The sequence below is a fragment of the Colletotrichum lupini genome, chromosome 6, assembly GCF_023278565.1.
Source record: "Colletotrichum lupini chromosome 6, complete sequence".
NCBI classification, from domain to species: domain Eukaryota; kingdom Fungi; phylum Ascomycota; class Sordariomycetes; order Glomerellales; family Glomerellaceae; genus Colletotrichum; species Colletotrichum lupini.
The window spans coordinates 2468822-2488181 of record NC_064679.1 but is presented as its reverse complement, the minus strand read 5'-3'; the positions used below and the strand labels follow the sequence as shown (position 1 = coordinate 2488181).

Below are 19360 nucleotides of genomic sequence, written 5' to 3'. Positions count from 1 at the left end.
AAACAGACAAAATAGGGCTACCTCGAGGACTGGGATGTAGCATTATAGCGGGTGGAAAAGAATGAATGAGACGACGCCTTTGACGAGAACATCCATCTGGCTGTAACATTATTTTTTGCATGGATTGTGGGGTTTCCCATCACACTGTGAAATTGGCCAAATCATGTCGCCAGTAATACTTCAGCGCATAGTACTCGTAAAAAGATCGATTCTAACCAAGGGGGTATCTTGAGACTGCTGTCAATGCGACTACTATTCAGGGCTTTGGAACCTCTTCTTGACAACTGTGACCTCAACCTCAAACTGACTGGACACTGCGCTCCTATCCATCACTTCTTGGTCCCTCCGCCGCTGTTGTTGCCACCACCGCTGCCGCCACCGCTGTTGCTGCTGCTGCCTCCGCCGCTACTGCCCCCAGAGGCGCCTCCCCAGTTGTTGGCCTTGGTGCCTCCGTGGCTCAGGGTGCCTTTGCACTTGGCCGGATCCTGCCAAGGGGGGTTGGTGGGATCGTGGTAGTAGATGGGGGTTGTCTTCTTGCCTGACATGTTTGCTTTGAACTTTGAGAAATCGAAATGCTTTGGTATGGATTTTATGGATGTGAGAAATCCGGCGGAGGAGATCTTGGAGATTTGGTTATGCTGGGTGATTATGTTTTGGATTGGAGCTGGATGCTGAGTGATGGACTATGTTGGTAATGATACTTTTCGAACAACCTATCTCGCAAATTTGGCTCGTTTAATACGTGCCTGGCTCTATTCATGTTGGTATTGGTGACTGGGTTGAACGTGGATGGTGAATACATCTGCGAGATACTAGATGAAAGTCGACACTTGACACCGACACTCGTCTATACTACATAATGGAGACCATTCACACTTGCAATGTTGCCTTCTTCTTGTATTCAATGAATCTTACTTTGTCTTTCTGGTTTCAGCCTTTTTTTATAGGCCGTGAACCTTTCTGTTTGTCTTTTCGCTTTCAAAGTTTTCGTGACGTACCATGGACCTCATTGTGTATGCCTCAGACAGTCGGTGTCTTTGAATTCCTGACATACGTTCAGCATCGGAAGAGAGAAACATGCCTGAAGATCATGAGGGTGAATATAGTGCAATCAAGTTACCCCCGAACAGAATTAGATTCCGGCAACCCTTTGAGAAGCCTGGCAACGTGTCCGACTGAACAACTGCCCGTGCCTCTCTACCGTATGGTCAGAAGACTGATAGCTACGGAATACCTCTCTGATGTAGCCGCTGAGCGCTGCTGATGGTTCAGCTCAATATACTTTACTCGCCCAGTCCCGGGGTTACGTATTGCATTGAGAAGATAAGTTAAAGTTGGAATGACCCTGATCAGCCGTAGTAATGATCATTGGTTCATTGAACGACATTTAAATATGTGGGCTACTGTCCAGGCCCGTTAAGGTATGAAGTAGTGAGCGTCTGGGTCTTCTTAAGACTGACGAGAATGACCCACAGGAAAGTGCCAAACAGCGGTAAATAAATCGCTATACCAATTCTCCCAAACTCCTATATCATCAATATAACCTGCGCAGTAAAGCCCACCGAGTGTCTCCTTCGTCATACAAATAAGGACGTAGAGCCTAGAGATAGTACCGTACGCTTCCAAACCTAATCAAACACCACTCTAAAAGTGACCCAACATGTCTTACACTTCGAGCATAAAATGCTTCATCTCCTCAACACCAACATTCCTACCGTCACCGAGCAGATTAGCCTCCCGTCGTAATCTCATCACCTTCTCCACCAGAAAGACACCGGGATGCAATAGGGACAATACTCACATGGTGAGAAACATTCTCGCGAAATCGTCTACATCTGCCGGCCGCATTATCTTGGCGACGCCCTGCACGAAGAAACTGTTGACCAAAAACATGGGCTTTTCGCGCCACGCAGTGAAGAAAGCCGGCGAAGACTGAGCGTCCCAGAGGTGCCTCGAGAAGGTCCAGCGGTGCGGGATCAGCCACGGACCGAGGTCAGGATCTTGAGACAGTCAGTATTGATTGCAAAGGGAAAAAAAGGGGCGGCGGGCATGAAGAAAGAAAATGGGAGCCTTACCAAAATCACCAGCACTCTTGAGCATCTGATACATGCTCGTAAACACATACCCCATCAATACCGTCCGCCGCACACACTCGTTAAAAATCCACACCTCCCAGGACCGCGGCGGCCTCCCGCGCAACGCGCCGTCGTCTAGCAGATGAACCTCGTCAAAGTTGTCCCTCAACCCCTCGAGGTCCTTTAACCACTTCTCGAAGACGCCCATGTCCCGCTCCGCCTGCGCCCGTAGCGCTATGTCGCCATCAAAGCACCGCACCGTTTGAATCAGGAACAGGGCCTGCGCCCTCGCGAGCTTCTCGTGGCCCGTGATGTTGCTCCCCGCTGCTGCTGTCGTCGTCGTCGTCGAGGAGTCCTTGGCGTTGACAGTGCTACTGCCACCACCGCTTTTGAGAATCTCATTGGCGCCCTCGCAGAGGGCGCGGATCACCCAGTCCTTATTGGACTCCGTCATGCCCACGTGCGCCGAGATGGCGGTGTAGGCCGCCATCAGGGGCCTGGGCGTCTCGCGGACGCCGCGGTAGAGGTGCCGGTGGAGGAAGGGGGTCTGCTTGGTCTGGGCGAATACGACGTGCATGTTCTTGACAACATTGACGAGGTGGCCGATGCGGGAGTTTGGTTCGTGGATTTGCCATGGTTGGAAGCCGCCCTGTGAAGCTGGCGTGAGTATTTCATCCCGCGGACATGTGTGAGGTAGGGCTGGTGACGAAGAGAGAAAAGGAAAGAGAAATGTGGCTCTGACGGAAAACGAGCACGAAAGAACGTATCAAGGGAGATGTACATGAAGAGCAGTGAGGTTATGTGAGATATAAGAACCACAACAAATAAGAAGAGCTTCATAAACTTACACATGCCTCCCCCATCTCGTTTTCCCAGTCACACGGACTCAGCTGGTTAATCTCAGGCAGCATAGTCTTCTGAACGATGGGCGTCAACGGCGTCTCCCAAAGCTGGAGCTCGCCGCCGGCCGTCGGGTCCGCGTTCAGGAAATCCATGACCGAGTTGAAGTCGAACGGCGCGTTGGCGGCATTCAAGTCGAGGTTCAGCGACGACGTCGACGGCACCGACGTGGCGTTGTCGATGTTGCTCCCGCTGTTGTTGCCGCTGCCGATGCCGCTGTGGATGTCCTCCGTCATCACTATTGTCGGTAGACCGCCGTCGAGGTAGGATGACGACGACGCGGGCGTGGGCTGCTGCTGGAGCTGAGGTTGGTGATGATGATGTTGTTGATGTTGTTGGTGTTGGAGATGATGATCGGTGAGTGTGTTAAAGTCAAAGGGAGGAAGGTCATCGTTGATGTTACCGCAGTCCTCCTCGATGTCCATGGCCTGGAGGGTGTCGTCTGGGTTACTGATCATACCCCCGGCGGAGGAAGAGGAGTCGCCCCGGCCGCCGAGGCTTCCAACTCCAACACCACCACTACCACCATTACCATTTCCATTGGCAGAGGCGGGCGGCAGGTTCTGGTACACGCACGAAAAGTTCTTCTCGCTACAGCGGGTGCAGCGCGGGGTCCGCTTGTCGCAGCGGCGCTTGCTCCGGACGCAGGCGTTGCAGCTCTTCTGGCGGGACTTGTCCGCCGCGTCCGCCAGATCACTCATCGTTTTCAGGCCTTCGGCGGACATTTCTTTCCTCTTTGTGTTCTGCTGCTGCTGCTGCGGATGCGGTTGCGATTGCTGGGTCTGATGACCAGCTACTGTTTCTTGTTCTGCTGCTACTGCTTCTGCGGCAGCGTCGGGTCTTGGGTTGTGGAGAGAAGGGGAAGAGACAGGAGCAGTGGCGGCGGCGGATAATAGATGGGTCGGCACGGCCAGCTGGATCCGATTGACCATGGGGAAAGGGGAACAGAGGAAAAATGGAAAAAGTGGTGAGAGTGGAATTATGCGATATCACGATTCGAAATCCTCTCTCGTATCCCTCTCTCTGTCTGTATCTCGTGCCTTTCAGAAAGGGATTCAAGGCAGTCAGCTTACGCGGTTTGATCCTCGTCGGGGGCTGCGTTGCGTCCGCTGATCTAGTGACAGTGTAAGGTACTCTCTGCAAGACGTCCAGGTTTCTCGGAGAGAAGCGAATGGTTGTTCGACCCCCGTTCGAGACCGGTGGGAATGTGGGATGAAGTTGCGGAGCAGGCGTCAAACTCCGCTCCGCGTAAGCACAAAAGTCCGCTAGCTGCGGCCCCACACTACGGCCGTCTGACGGTCGGTTTCGCGCCCAGCCAATCCGAAACTCCGCAATGAAGCTTTCCGAAACTCCGCAGCCCATTACCGGCTCCGCGTCTACGGCGTCCCATTACCACCCACTCTATTATGTACACCTTTCCCCGGCCCTCACTTCAATTTTAATGATGCCACATGGCATAACAAACATGAGCAAATGGAATGCATGACTTTTCTCGCCTGCCATGCCAACAATGATTCAGAGGCGCCACCTTCTGTCCCAGCAGCTTGGTCTCGGCTTCTCTCACAGCAGCCTTCCTAGCCCACCCTTCTCTCTCTTGCTCTCAAAAGCCATCCGTTTGCGGAAGTAGATGCCTTTCTAGATAACCTCATGGCGTCCGCTCGAAAGTGCGTGGTCTGATAAAGTCACATGAGGGAGCGAGAAAAAGCCGTCACAACCATCGAACGTGGATTAAAAAATAGAACAGGGCGAGACCTTCGCCCTTTCAGTGAGTCACCGGCATCAAGCGATTCGCATAACTCCTTCCGGAGTGCACATCCCTGCTCTTCGTTCTTGTCGAAGAGGGGGATTACCCGTTCCAGGCAATACTAGAGCCTTTTCAGCCGCGGTCAAGCTGCGATGGTATTCCGTTATCGTCCAAGAAAGATCCTCGTCATCCCGTCTGCTTGCAACAGAGACATTATCCCACGCGGGCCACGCCTGGCCGCCATCCGTCCCTCTCCCACCTTTTCACTCCTTTAGCCACGAGATCTTTGCCCGCGCGGGAAACACGCACACGTACTACAATAAAAAGTAGAAGTGATATGCAGATCATGGTCCCAACAATAGGAAGCTGGATGACGTCTCGCGGCCCGAGAGTCCTCGCCTCCTCTCACGATCCGAACCACCAAAAGCTGTTTTCAGGTCGTACACGAGATCCAGCCCCCTTCCTTCCCGGACACCGCTACACAATGGAGCTCCAGACCGACTGACCGACCGCCGCCTCCTCTCCTCGCATTAACACACTTCGCGGACGCCTTTCTCCAAAAGATCACCATGGTCAACACCCTAGAACCAGGAGCAGCTCACTGCATCGAGACCTCTAGACCACGTTTAGCTCCCACTTACTCACTCAATTAACCGCACCGTTGAAGGGGAAAGAGAACAACACCCCCTCGCCACGGGCTCGCCGTCAAAGTTGATTCCTCCCCTCATCCGTGAGCCAAACCGCCGGGTCCCGACCAACCCTCCATCACCACCGGACAACCTCAGCTTCAGCCTCGAGCTTCAGCCAGTCCTCGATTGTTACACACCTCGCCAGCGCCGATGCCGATCGCGAGAATAAAACTTAGGAGGCGTAGATCTCTCCAACGCGTTCGGAAAACAATCCGTTATTAGCACCGCTCTCTCTTTTCGACTTCGTTGTAATCACCAGAGGCAATCTTCACCAAGGAACCTGTTTCCTCCACCCCCGTCGTTTGAGGCGTTGTGCGCCGGTCCACCTCTATTCTCCGTCACCCGCGCCCTAGACTACCCCATCACCCTATACACCACCCCTCCTTCCCCCTCTGACGACCTTACATTTCCAAGGAGAAGACTAAAACCCCAAGATCGAGTTAGGCGCGCGCGCGCGAGATAGAGAGAGAGAGAGCTGCTCCGCACGAGCGCAGCCAGATCCTGTCAGATCTAAGAAAGAAAATAAGCCTCAAGCCACCATCTCGCTTTTAAATCCCACGCTTATCCGTGCCTTTCCTAAACCTTTCCTTTCGCGCTTGGCCGACCGCTCCCGCCACCGACCGCTCTAGGATCAAAGTATCCGTGAATGGTTTCCTCAAACAGACAGCGCGAAGGAGGAGGAGTCCGGTTCCCGCATGCGGCGCAACGGGGCCTACCGTACGTACAATTGAGGAGGTTTCGTACGCCCAGAGTAGGTAAGTACCTAGGTAATCCATCAAACAACGGAGGATGCGGCGGGGGCCCAGGCTCGAAGGATTGATCAAGATGGCAAGAAAAAGATGCATAGTTGCTACACTACTCTAGCTGCCGCCCAAAGGTGCAACCCCGCCCATACTTACTCCTACATTAGCTTGAACAGGTAGGTAGCCGTACATTGAAGATTGGGAAAAGGGGGACGGACACCCGTGGCGCTGTGTTTGATGGGGTGGGTAAGCCAACAAAACGGTGTGCAAAAGCGAGAGATAGAGACAGAGAGAGTGCTCGATATACCTACACTTTTCTTCTCCCCGGGTGGCTGGGACACAAAACGACCCGAAGGGGAGCTGCGTAGCGTTGTGCAACACACACAGGCCGAGAAGTGAGAGTGATGATGACGATGGATGGGAAAAGGGGAAGAGTCAACAGATCGTCTGCGAGCTCCCTTGCCTCTGGGTCGGGCAAGCCCACCGTAAGCCACGACGTCCAACTTGATCCCGCATGAGTTGTTTCCAAAAACAAAGCGGGTTTATCGCAAGCACTCATCGCTCGGGGACGCCATCCTTCTCAGCCCTCTCTGTTTTCCCGTGCCGCCTGAAAATAGTTCCAACCGTGGATCCTGAGGGAGAGAAATCTTCAAATGGGTTTCCCACAACATGCCACCCCATCGTGAGAGTCGTCCGTGACAGCAGGACCAGGTAGTTTAAAATGATGATTATCGGCTGAGGCTTGTCCTCGCGGACCCGGACCGAGTGCCCGGACATGGGCGGCAAGGCGGGGAAAAGTCGAGAACGGACCCTCGGACGGGGGAGGAATTGGGTGTGGGGGGGGGGTGTTGAAGAGGGTGGGGGGGGGGGGGGGCGTGCGCGGGGGGGGCGCGGGGGGGGGGGGGGGGGGGGGGGGGGGGGGGGGAAAACGGGGAGGGGGGCGCGGGGGGGGGGGGGGTGGGGGGGGGGGGGGGGGGGGGGGGGGCTTCCTTCTGTCCCCCGGGGGGGCGCCCCCCCCCCCCCCCCCCCATCGCGCTGGTTGTACAGGCTGTTTGCTTCAAAGGGGGAGCATGGCAAACCGCTTTCTTCTTTTTTTATTTTTTTATCTTGGGGACTGCTGGTCTACTGATCGCCAATCTCCCGCCCTCGCGTGCCTCTGGATCGTCCATGGTCGCACAAACGCCGCTACAGAGCAAATGAAAGGATCCGTCGGGAGGTCCTTGTGCCATCTGGGACTCAGGTGAACCCCCATTGTCGTGGCACCGCGGCAGGCGAAATCTCTCTCTCTCTCTCTCTCCCAGGGCCGCGGCCGGCCCCTCGAGATTGGCCCCAGTAGCCGATCCACGCCCCGAAACCCATGCCGGTACCCATGATCACCCATCAAGTGAACCTCTCGGGAAACATTTGTCTGGATACCGATGGTGTGGGTGGGAACGACCCCTCCACGAGAAACCCTCCCTCGTTACCGGCCAGAGGAGGGCCGGGGAAGGGCGCCAACTGGGACGCGAAATCTAGACTGCTTTGATGCGGGTAGCCGGCGGACGCACACCACGCCACGAGGAAGAGAGCAAACCGCCGCAAACAGGTTTTCGTCGCACAGCTTGCAATGTCTCAGACACCTCTGCCAATATGTGAGCTGTGGCGGTCCAGTGCACATTGAGATGCACTCACACGCCTTCCCCAAAAACCAAACAGTCGAGAGACAACCCTGTTGCATCGTCCATCGTCTCCTCGGGCAGACACGTACTCCGTAGAGTGAATGATAGATCATTCTGCCTTGTCCCATCCTTGCCTACTAGGGCCAAGCTGACCCAGACGGTGTCGTTGACAGGTCGGAAAAAAAACAAGATCTCTCGGTCAAAGCGTAGAGACCGTCTCGTGTCAAGCAAGCTGTAAAGCAAAAAGAAAAGACCTCGCTTGGGTGTACCCCTCGAGTCTAAGTGATAACTTCCTCGACCTACGACTAGTAGATCTCGTACCCGCACCGTGCCGCACCTGATTGTATGTAAGAGACAAGGCTCAACGAAGGCTTGGGTGCCTGGGAAAAGGCCTTGGCGGAATTATCAGTGTGAAAGATACAGATACCGATACATGGGTCGACGATCGATGAACTAAAGTCGAACTCGTATCTGCCTGTATTTCTTCCCAGCTCGTAGGGATCTAGATCTCGTAGACTGCTTGCGTCGGAAGATGCTTTGCGGGGATGAAGCTCTTGGCCCCCATCACCTGCTTCTTTCTGCCCAGAATATGATTCGTTGCTTACGAGGGCGGCATGCAGCTCTTCGAGACAGCTGTATTCCTGGTCGCCGAACCCACGACGAATCAGCAAGAAGAAGCTCCTTCAGATAGCATGAATCGAAGGCCAGAATAGACTTGTTTCGCTGTCCTGGCTGCCCCTGTTTCGTCATCCAGCCGCCGACGCAGCACCTACACAGTACTTGCGTATCCGTAGTGGCGGCGACCGTCAAAGATCCCCCCATCAAATGAGCGCCAGGATCATTCGCTGCTCTGTGCCAGCAAGGGTAAACCTTCCTGGTGTAGATCATCAGGCCTAGACAACCACAAAGTTGCGACCACCTCCCTCAAGCTGAGCAGTTCAACGGTCCCCCTCTAGTGGTTGCTATCTTCAACGAATACTTCACGGGATCGACCCCAATAATAGGATAGGGTTATGTTCCCAAATGAAATCCAAAGAGGTCCGCATGCCTGGTTCGCGTGGAAGTAAAAGTTAAGCATCACGCCATGTTTTGACCGTTTGTCCATCGTTGCTGTTTGTGACTGTGCGTGAGACATCGTCCGATAGCCGCAAGAGCTAAAAGCCGTTGACGGCGTGTACGGCGCCTTCACGAGCAATCAACTGGTGCTTTTCTCGCCCTCTCAATCGATGGTTTGCTGCGGGACTGGGGCTCGATTTGCCTGTAGGATGGGGCCTCCGAGGATATTCGAGGGAAGAATAGAGTCCTGGCCATCACTCAAACCAACTCTGAGCAGACCGAGCCACCGTGCGGGTGCCGTCCGAGAATCGCTTAGGGACAGTACGTTGTATGGGGTGAAAGCTTGAAGCTTAGATGGAGAGAAATGTATCACGTATCGGTACAAGAACTCGTCATCTGAACTTTCTCAGTACGACGGTGCCTGGTCACAACAGCTATTCCGTGCATGTGGCGGACAAAAGCCCGAATTTCGCAGTTTCACACACGTTTGTTGGCTTAGCCTTGCAGCGTTCGGCTAGGAAACGTCCTTGTTGGCGATATGGTACCATGTGTAGCTACGGCCGTGGGTCAGATGAAGTGACCTCGAGGAATGTAAGTGACCGGAAATCGAATCATATGTGGAATGGTTCTCCTGTCGTAGCCACGAGCCTGGTGGCCAACCGTTAAATTTGGATGCGACATAGGCGTAGATATACCGATCTGACCCAGAGGCCGAGTACAATTTGCAGGCAACTCGCAAGAACAGAATTCCTGTGTCGGCTTCGGCCTTACCAGATCACTGGCCGGTCCTCACCCACAACGAGACCTCCTCCGTCTTTGCACTCGGGCCCCTGTTCTGGGGCAAAGGCTAGCCGAGGTGACGCTGCATAGGCCGTGACCGAAAAGGCGTTGGGAGTCGCTCAGACTCTGGTCGACGACTGGAAACGCCAGGTTCAGCCTTTGGAATTTGAGTCTAGTCAACCTGATGGCTCTGCAGACGAACAGGTGAGCACTGCGTCTGATTCACCAAGTGTCAACTGTTGTTGGTTAGGATAGTTGTTCCCCCAAGACGATGTAGGCCGGTATCAGGTTTGCCAGACATTCAATGGCGACCCGTTTAGTCAAGTCTGTGCAGAACCAAAGCCAGCGAACGTGAGCTGAGAATGTCAGTGATGTTAGAGTAGCCTGCTGAAAGGAGTCGAAGTTGATGAGCCAACAAAGACGTATTCGTCAAGCTGCTGTGCGATGAAAGGTTATTGTAGCAATAATTGACGACGATGCGAGGGGGAAGAAGCAAGGGATACCGGAGATATCATGACGTCCAATAGCCGGAACTCGATCAACACCCAAGAGGAGCTTGAGGACTGTTGGCGTTGTGAGGCTGCAGTGCAACGCAGAGCCATCATTGCCCTCAAAGTGGCTAGGTGCATGGCATACGTTGGACTTTCGATGCTCTCTGTATACGTACCGGACGAGGGTCGCCGGCACTAGCGAGGTGCTCCTCGAGCAATGTATTGCAGCTGGCCTATTCGAGACAACTGAAGATCGTTACTATCGAATCTGAAGCCCCTCACCGTGGGTCTCGTGCGAGGTTGCGAGTTGATGGCATAGGTAGCTCAGAGTGTCTATGCAATGACTCGCCGTTGATCGGCGAGCTCGAATCATACATTCAAGGGAAGGACGACTCGACTGAATCCAGGAAACCATCAGGGCAGCTGAACCCTCGACATTCGCAGGAATGAGTAGTCACAGCTGAATTGATTGTGACGAGGATGACACAAGCAGCGCCAGTGCGCGGCGGCGTCAGATCTCAGGCGTGTGAATGTCCTCTATTTGTGGTAGCACAGATGCCGATCTCGTCAAGCGATTGATGCCGTATTGGGTCGCTAATACCCTGTCAAAACGTGACTGAGATGCACTCGATTTGAGTAATCGTATCAGGCCTCGGCTAGGAAGTGAAGTCGCCTATCTTATTTGCTTGCTCACAGAGGCTCTCGTTAGTCTCCGAGAGTATTTGAGCTCACTGGTATGCTGCTTCTGACGGAGATGGTATCATTATTCGACTGAATCTGCTTGAATGCCAGCTGCGTCATTGTTGTTTATTATTGTTATTGTCTCTTTCTTGCTCGGATTTTTCGTTCTGCAAATGGCAGCGCGAGACAAGCTACATGCCCAAGAGTGGCTGTCTCAATATGGCACAGAAGAAGACGTGGTGTTTTTTGGTTTCCCAATGCTCAATCAGCAGTGCGAATACTGGACGACATGTAAGAGGACTCGAGAACCCTCAGACTGCCTGACTGGACTCATGAAACCTCAAGAGCAAAGTTTCCTATTCCGAACCAAAATCTCTCTGGATTGTAGCGAAAGTCGAAGCATGGTGCTTTTGGTAAGGTATGACGATCTTCTCAATCGGTAGATGTCTCCGCTGCAACGATCCCATCTGGACGAAAACGGACCTTGACCGACACAGTGATCCTGTCTTGCGAGGCACAGGGGTCCATGGACGGCTCTGTGTCGGCGAAATACAGTGCAGATAGATTGCTTGAACAAGGCCTCGCATTGCCCGTCCGATCCCTCCCAGGGGCGACCCTGACGCCAGTCGGCATTTACTGTGAGCATTCACTGAGTCGCTACGCAGTGTACTGGACTGTAAACTGTTTTGCGGTCTAGCAGAAGGCGCAGAGCCCTCTACCATCTCAACGTTGAGTGCAAGAAGCCACTGTGTAGTTGCATACCAATATACCCATACTCAAACGGTGTGTGGAGGCGGCGAATGGATTGCTTTCGGGGTGCGGGGGATTGTCGTCCTCGTTTCTCTGGGGAAGCGGCAAAATCAGTGGTATCAGCAAGAGATGTAATCGTGCCAGTGACGGACCCTTTGTTATAACAGTACGGTGCATCTCGCTATTGCAGCAAACACGCCACGGGCAGACCGATGCGTATATACTGGTTCGTCTCTATTGTTTGCGAGTCAATTAGAAACCGTCGGGTCCCTAGACGAGGCTCGCTTTGCACGGAGTAAGTGGGTTTTGGATAGCTATCTGACAAGAGTCGGTCAAAGTCTCTACAGCATCAGAAACATTTGGGAACTGCCCCCGTGGAGACTTCTTGGAGCCCTTCGCAACAACAGCACTCTCTGACTCTGGGATTGTAGATGTGGCCTCGTCTGCCACCTAAGAGTAGATTCTTGCTTTGCTGTTGAAGAGGCAAGCATGCTGACAATCGATATTGTACCGAGACTGGATGCTTGCGAGCTTGGTCCGGTGGGTTGCATTCGTGTGGACGTACTACGTATGATGGTCTTGCCGGTGGGCTGTACCCCGGGAGTTGATAAACCACCCAATGGGCTCACTCAAAGCGAACGCCAGCGGAGATCCTACACTGGCAGGTGGGAGAAACGTGGCACACAAATCTGAGGAACCGATGGGCCGTCACACGGGCGGAAAGGCAACGCATAGAGCCTTTGCCCACCAACCCTGAGGCCCAGCCCCGCACCCTCGTCCTCAAGGGAACGTGTGGTTCACACAGTGTCTGAGTAAGGAGTCCAGATACCAGAGCTCGCAAGGCCGCTGTGCCGTATGAACTGATGGTGTGTCGATAGATGAGCGAACGCGAAGCGCCTCGTACGGAGCAATGCAGGTACGTACACGCCCATGACTGCATTGGCAGACGAACTCCATTGGGCCAGCTTCAACTGTCATGTCTCCAGCGGCTAACTTGTCTTGCTTGTCTCATTCTTTTCCCTTCTGGGTTGAGAGATATGCACGCCTAGACATGGCGCCGCCGGGTTCCCTTCATCGAGCCTCCACGTGGGACGACTAACAGAAACCCACTCTTTTACGTTTAATGATGATGTGCAAGCTGCCGCATCCCGGAGAGAGCGGGTTGCAAGGGCCGGCCTGCAATGCAGATTGGGGTCTTTTGAAGCGCGAGCAAGGTTCTGTGAGGCGTTTGAGTAGTACTCCGTAGGTATTCGGAATAAACAGAGCGGGCAATTCCAGTACCCGTACAACAACAGACCGAAGCTGCGAGGTTCTTGGCGGAGATTATCTAACATTGCTGAGAGCCTGACGCTCTGAACATGAGCTGTGTGGTGTAAAGTCTTGACGCTTGCTGGTCTACGGATACCGTGTGGTGGTCTTTCGCATCTCTTTCTTATGGAGTGCTCCTCCTAGGTTAGTGGATGTTCTTCTGGGGACTTGACTCGAATGTCGATGCGTTCTGTTCTGTGTGGGAATAAAAAATGGATAGGGTGCACCGCAAGGGAGCTAGGCATCTAACTCGGTCTTGTGTCTTGCTGTGTGGCTGAGCCTTCGACTTTGATAATGCTGAGCAGACGCGATCCCTGTAGTAAAAGGTCGAACGGCTGCAGAGATGATCAAAGAATCAACTTGAGCGGAGTGTCGCAATTCCTCATATGTTCCATGCGTTATTTGCTTGCCCCTTGAAGTAAACCCAGTGATCGGTATTGCCTAGAAGTCAATGTAAATGTAATCTCAAGCATATTTGGGGCCGCAAATGGGTGATGCATTTGAGTCAGTCAAGACATGGGATTTCGTAAGGGACGGCCGCCGTCTGGGAAAGGGTAGTTGAATGGTGATTATCCCTATGTCCGGAAAGATGTCCCGTTGCAAGGCCATTACGGATACTGTATCGCACCGTAATTACCATGGCCTTTCGATTGGGGGTTGTCTCGCTCGGTTGAGTTGTTCTTCCCATCGCGCGTCGCTGAGCGGGATTGAACTGTTAGCATCGTTTACTTGACTGTATTACCATGCTGTCAGTTATGCTCGTGGCTTGCCACACAGGCAGGAAAGCCGCTGCCAGTCTGCAATTCTTTAAAGGTTGATCCGGCGTGAGTTTCACAATGAAGGGCAATGTGAGATCGGCGCAGCTGTGACAAGCGCTATCCATTAGCCGTGGTGCCATGGGTATTGAACGATTCTTTTGCCGAAAGTATCCCACAAGGCTCTTGCTAGTTCCAATGTGGGGGTTCCGACGCAAAGTATCGTAAAACTCGGGCCACCTGAGCATGGCAGGCCGCTGCAGTGCTGCACTCGATCGTGGTTCGTGATTGATCCCAAAATTCTGGCAAGGCTGGTTGAGCAAGGAGCTGTGGACAAGGTTCCCTCTAGCCAGCACAGGGCAGTTCCCTTCCAGACCGAGCATCTTTGGTAGACAAATGTGCTGCCAACGAGACTTGTCCAGGTAAGTGCTCTTGGTGGAACTCCAAGATCTTGGACCATGTAATCCAAACGGGAATACCGAGATAGGGGTTCGTCAACAAGCAGGCAAGCCCCGAGCTCTTTCTTTATTTTGGCGAATACTGTCGATCATTTCATTTCTTTCCTCGCGGCGATTGTCTGAGTCAAGGTATCGGAGCCTCGAAGGGCAGCGCAGAAAAGAGGAGGGTTCTTAGCGGGCCCGACGATTTGGCTGACTGAAGGCTCAACAACACGGCTGATTCTATTGGTAGACCCTTGTAGGCCAAGCGGGTAGGCAAACAAATGCCGTGCGGTGATGAATAGGTGTTGACCGATTGCTGTCGGATTGGTGGCTTTGGGCCCTTGGGGTGAGGACGCGACAGGGCCACGTCCGATTTAAGAACAAGACGTCAAATAGTGTCAAATGGAAGAGTGTTGATTATCGTGTTGTGTGTGTGTAGTGCGGCTGCAAAGAAGGCGAAGAAGTAACGATCGACGACAAGCCTCCGGGCGGGAGGGATTGCGGCAATGAAGAGGGGGAACTCTCATCCGGGCTGCGTTGCTTCAAGCTCGAGTGCCCGTATACACGGTGGTATGCAGAACACGGAGTACTTGGTACAGATAGGTTCTCGGTGTGTATTCGCAGAGGCCAGGATAATGAGCTGTGAAAAGTGGCGCCGATGCCACGACGGAAACTGACAGGGACTGGGGATGGCGAAAAGGGTGCCTGGCCGTCAGATAAAGTGCAAAGATGGTGTTGTAGCGGAGCATGAGGTTGGATGTGTCCGCACGGTAAGGTTGGGCGGCTTCGTGAGGATGGATGAACCTTGACATTTGCTGGAAGGAGCGAGCCTGCGAGGGCAGGTACGGGTACTTCCTCATGCTGTCAACGACCTTTGTGTGGGGAGATGACGGCAGGAAATTCGACGTCAAGTACGGATAGCTCAGAAGTGAGTGGTCAAAACACTTACAATATCCGTAGACCTCAAGTAGACAAATACGGCCCGATGATCACTGCGGTAGGCACTTTGGCTCGCGGACGAATATGACCAAGGCATGATTAGCGTTGCATGTGCAGAGTATCTGTTCTGTACGGGTACCGTGCCAGAAACGTACTCGTACCTATTCAGCACAAAATGCACGTGGTCATCGGGATATCGCACATGGGATCCAGAGGAGCGGTGGCACGATGGAGAACGGAATAGACAAGTTTGCAGCCGGTTGGCTAGCATAGCTCATTACATAAGATTTGGGGAGGGGAGGAGGCTGTGCAGCAGATCAGATCAGCCACTTGTCACTTTTACCTTGACACCCGAGACGGGACAATGCGTGACGGCTATCCCTAAGCCCACGCACCTTGCAGGAGCCAGAGGAGGTGCGTGCTCTGGAGTTGCGAGGCTGACTAAGGGAGATGTCCGAGACGCTTTGTCCAGAAACTGCTCAGTGTCGTGGAAGCTCACAAGCTTGAAGCAGCAAGCTGAAGCCTCTGTGCCCGCCCTTCCTCCCCACACCCACACACTCTCCCTCCGTGCCTGCCGAACCCACCATTCTCCCCACCGTCGTTCGCCTTGCGCTTCGTATCGTCGGTACGTACTTTTTGCCCTTGTGATGGGCGTTCTCGACAAGCTGCTCCAATCAGCCAGGCTTTCACACACTGTTTACTGCACAGTACGGCGTACATTGCTGCATGCGGTGTTTCCAAGCCTCAAAAGCTTCCCTTACTTGAGGTATCTCGGATATTAATCATCAGGCGCAAACAAGACGGACTGCGTCGCACTTGGCGCTGTGAAATAAGTCGCCAAGCTCGAGTCTACACTGACGTGAAGACGACCGCCGTTTCTCCAGTTGGGCTAACGTACGTACCTTAGTCGGCCAGTTTTATCAAGCGGACCATATTGTGCCTTGGCGAAGGAGAGAAAAGAAAGCAAGCAACAAGAAAGAGACGGAAAGAAAAACTAAACCAGTTTCCCCCACTCGGCACGAGGCTACCTAGTCAGTACGGTCGGTACCTGGAGCCAGGCGCCATCTCTCAACACACACAGGACCACGCCTCTTGCACTATCCCAACGCAGCCGCCTCTAGACCCAGCCACCGAGGCGCGGACATGACCAGTTCCGGGACACGGCCTGTTGACCGGTACAGCTCACAGAAAAAATACTCAGCGACGGTAGTAGCCTAGTGTCTCAACTTCCAAGTCTACTCGACGGTCTAGCCCTCATCTGTCACTGGCTGCGGGAAGGGAAAAGGACTAAGAAAACGGTACCCAGACCTATTGTGTGTATCCATATACACTGTACATGCGAGAGCCCTCGAAAAAAGACAGAGACACTTGGCCAATATTCGCAAGACCTGTCGAGCGATTTGGAAACACCGAATCAAACGTGGGGTATCTTATTGTCTTGCATGCCACGACAGACGAAGACGCCAACACTAAAGACCCTTGGGGTGGACTTCGACATACCGTGATACCTCCACTTGCTATAGAGCTCTCGCTCAACTTCACTCCTTGGCTACTGCTGGCCACTTTTCCCTCAGATACCTAGTGTTTACCTACCTTGCTCTTGATCTGCAGACACTGTGCCCTCAGAGGTTTAGACACGAATGTTGGAGTCCTGACGGAAAGTGCGAAGCAGACCTGGAAGGAAGTGGAAGGTATGCGAAATTGCCCGGGAAGGCTCCATGGACTAACGACGGGAGCATTCTTGCCTGATCTTGGACAAACGGTGCTGCATCCCCCTACGTTAGAGCCAATACCCTATTTTCTCACACGCTCACACACACACACGCACACACACATCACCAAAGGAGATTGGTAAAAAGAAAAACAACACTAAAGTTGCTCACCCGTCGTGTTAGAATCCGAAATAACTAGCATCCAAGCACAAGATGTGTACCCGTACAGACCATATCAACATTGCTCGCGACGGTCTTTGGTGGAGCAGCCTCTGTTCCTGACTTCCTACACTACAATCCCCGAGCAAAGAACAGACGATGCAATCCCATATGACCTGCCAAGCTGGCTACGGATGGTGATTGCCACGTTGGTGCCCAGTATCCGACACCATCACCGTCTACCTTGCATCACCACATGTTGCTTTACCATGGTTCGGCAAAACCAAAAAAACGAAACAGACAACCCCGAGACACGGATTTCAGGGTTCTGGCTCCAAAGATCCGGGTCCCTCCTTGCCTCCCTCTCGTGCCGCTTCTTCACGGACCTGATCTCGGCTGGATCTGACCAAGAACGATTTCTCCCCCGGCCCATCGTTTTCATGCTTGGACGGCCGACGGAGGTGCGCTCTGCTTACGTCTATCCACCGCGCTTGGCCGACTAGTCCTAGGTCGGGAACCTTTGTCGGTGGTGGTACGGCATCCTCACAGGCGCTGTACCGCATGGAATGCACATGGGACCGATCGGCTCAAACCCAGTCGCCTGGAATATTGACATGGCGGGATGGATCCGTCATCCACGAATGGACGTGCACATCCCGCATCGCCCATCGCCCATCGCCCACCGCCCGTCGCAAACGGTGCCGCTCCCAGCTTGTTCCCAGCCCGGTACGCACGAGGCAAGCATGGCAAGCAACCACCTCGAGGCCCGTCTTGATATGCTATGGCCGCTACCAGCTCCGCACGCGGTAGCCATGCTATGTCAGGCCCTGCTGATGGTGCCCACCTTCACCACCACCTGCCCTACTACGTACAGTGCCTCCCACCAAAGGGCAGTCCACTGCTGTTCTCTCTTCATTTACAGATACACAACGGAGTACGGCTACCAACATGAGGCTTGAGTTTCGAGGACTGACACCCTGGTCTGACCACTGGACCATCTTTAGATTCGATGCTGGCTCTGTCACTCTGGCCGCCGTCCAACCGGGATGACAAGAAACGCCGTCCTCTTCCGTCTCGTCCCCGGGACCGGGGGCAAGCCCTGTTGGCTGGTGGCCCTGTTCTCCTACGACTACTTAACCCAAATCCCTTCAGTCAGGATACGGGTTTGTTGATGAGGGGACCCTGGGCCTAAGATTTTAAAACCCCATCGGCGTCGGTGCTGCGTGTATCCGCAATTCACGATGAAGTCGGCATTCAGGATATCAATTGCTACACACGCATGCCTGCACGGAATGACCATCGCACCAATACCATGACGCAGCGCAACGCACTACTGTCATTAGCAGCCTATTATGCCCATGTATACATACCTGCATTGCACAAGCGGGCTCAGGCACCAAGGACAAGCAAATACATGGACCGCAGCAGCTCGTCAATTATTGCACATTGCTGCAAAGAACCACTCGACCGAAAATTGACACCATGTTGAGTTAAAGTCGTCACATATAGGGCAGCATCAGGCCTCGGTCATTGTTGATACCGCTGGAATTCTCGGCCGGCCCCTTGACCGCTGTGCCTAGAATGGCATCCCAAGTTCCTCAACCGGGTTGCCAAGGTTCTTCGACAAAAGTACGACGGCCTACAGATACCTGTCCTGGTACTGGCGATCATGGCATGGCTGCGAACAACCCCGACATTGAAGTCTGGTACAGGGACCGGACCGGATTCCGAGTCCGAAGCGCAAGAGCGAGGCCTAGATGACGGTGATGGCGTTTGTTGCGCACTGTTGGAATGCCAATACGATCGGTCCGGCCTTGTTCACTTTTTTTTTTTCATCTTGATGGGCCTTTTCTTGCAGTCACGCAGACCAGGCCCGCCAAGCCTCTCAAGTTTCTTCTGGCCCCCGCCAGTTCGCAAGCCCCGAACTGGGTGGCATTTGGTCTCGATCATTGTGAGACGAAACATGAAAACAGCGGGCCCGTCATCAGATCCGCCGTCATTTTCGATCCCTTTTGCTGTTGGGCTCTCCTTTCCTGCAAATACCTATTTTGCGCTGCCCGAGACCCGTCTTTGGGGCGGCCTGATCTGACCAACATACCGGCGTGATCTGGCTAGCCATGGCATCGACGGCATGGCATGGTGCGGCCCTGGCACTGTTGTTTCTTCAGAGCACAGTCGTCATTTCAACCGTTTACCGATAGCGTCACACACTCAAGTACGCATACGCACATTGCGATATGGCCATTGCGGCTGGCGCTGTCATCCTGCTGTACTCAATGCAGCATTAATCCTCATGATGAGCAGCTCTATGGTCCGCTTTGAGCGTGCTAGAAGGGAGAAGAATGCCACTGCCAAAGATCTTCATAACGGCGAACAGCAACACAAGACTGTGAAATTGCAGGGCACAAATTGGAAGGGGCAGAGTAAGGTACGGACCCGGAGCCCTGTATGATGCCCCAGAGTCCACTAAACCGTCGAGC

The 19360-nt window shown here is 53.6% G+C and overlaps 4 protein-coding genes across 4 annotated transcripts; 2 read left to right on the top strand and 2 right to left on the bottom strand.

Moving 5' to 3' along the window:
• Positions 1–42: 42 nt before the first annotated feature.
• CLUP02_12225 (uncharacterized protein) lies at positions 43–3907 on the bottom strand (the record flags this gene model as incomplete). Its single annotated transcript, XM_049291189.1, has 12 exons — positions 43–100; positions 217–276; positions 334–664; positions 776–812; positions 877–924; positions 999–1081; positions 1148–1197; positions 1670–1711; positions 1802–2000; positions 2076–2100; positions 2170–2724; positions 2924–3907. The coding sequence occupies 12 exons, from the start codon at positions 3905–3907 to the stop codon at positions 43–45; spliced, it is 2472 nt and encodes an 823-aa protein (XP_049148334.1).
• A 2799-nt stretch (positions 3908–6706) lies between these two features.
• On the bottom strand, positions 6707–9120 carry CLUP02_12224 (uncharacterized protein; the record flags this gene model as incomplete). The annotated part of the gene is made up of 8 exons (XM_049291188.1): positions 6707–6962; positions 7267–7559; positions 7598–7751; positions 7823–8041; positions 8137–8409; positions 8468–8702; positions 8891–8919; positions 8999–9120. 8 exons carry the CDS (start codon positions 9118–9120, stop codon positions 6707–6709), a joined length of 1581 nt encoding a protein of 526 aa, XP_049148333.1.
• A 99-nt stretch (positions 9121–9219) lies between these two features.
• CLUP02_12223 (uncharacterized protein) lies at positions 9220–10005 on the top strand (the record flags this gene model as incomplete). Its single annotated transcript, XM_049291187.1, has 4 exons — positions 9220–9456; positions 9555–9677; positions 9736–9849; positions 9901–10005. The coding sequence occupies 4 exons, from the start codon at positions 9220–9222 to the stop codon at positions 10003–10005; spliced, it is 579 nt and encodes a 192-aa protein (XP_049148332.1).
• Positions 10006–17446: 7441 nt separating this feature from the next.
• CLUP02_12222 (uncharacterized protein) lies at positions 17447–18072 on the top strand (the record flags this gene model as incomplete). The annotated part of the gene is made up of 2 exons (XM_049291186.1): positions 17447–17606; positions 17885–18072. 2 exons carry the CDS (start codon positions 17447–17449, stop codon positions 18070–18072), a joined length of 348 nt encoding a protein of 115 aa, XP_049148331.1.
• Between the last annotated feature and the right edge of the window lie 1288 nt (positions 18073–19360).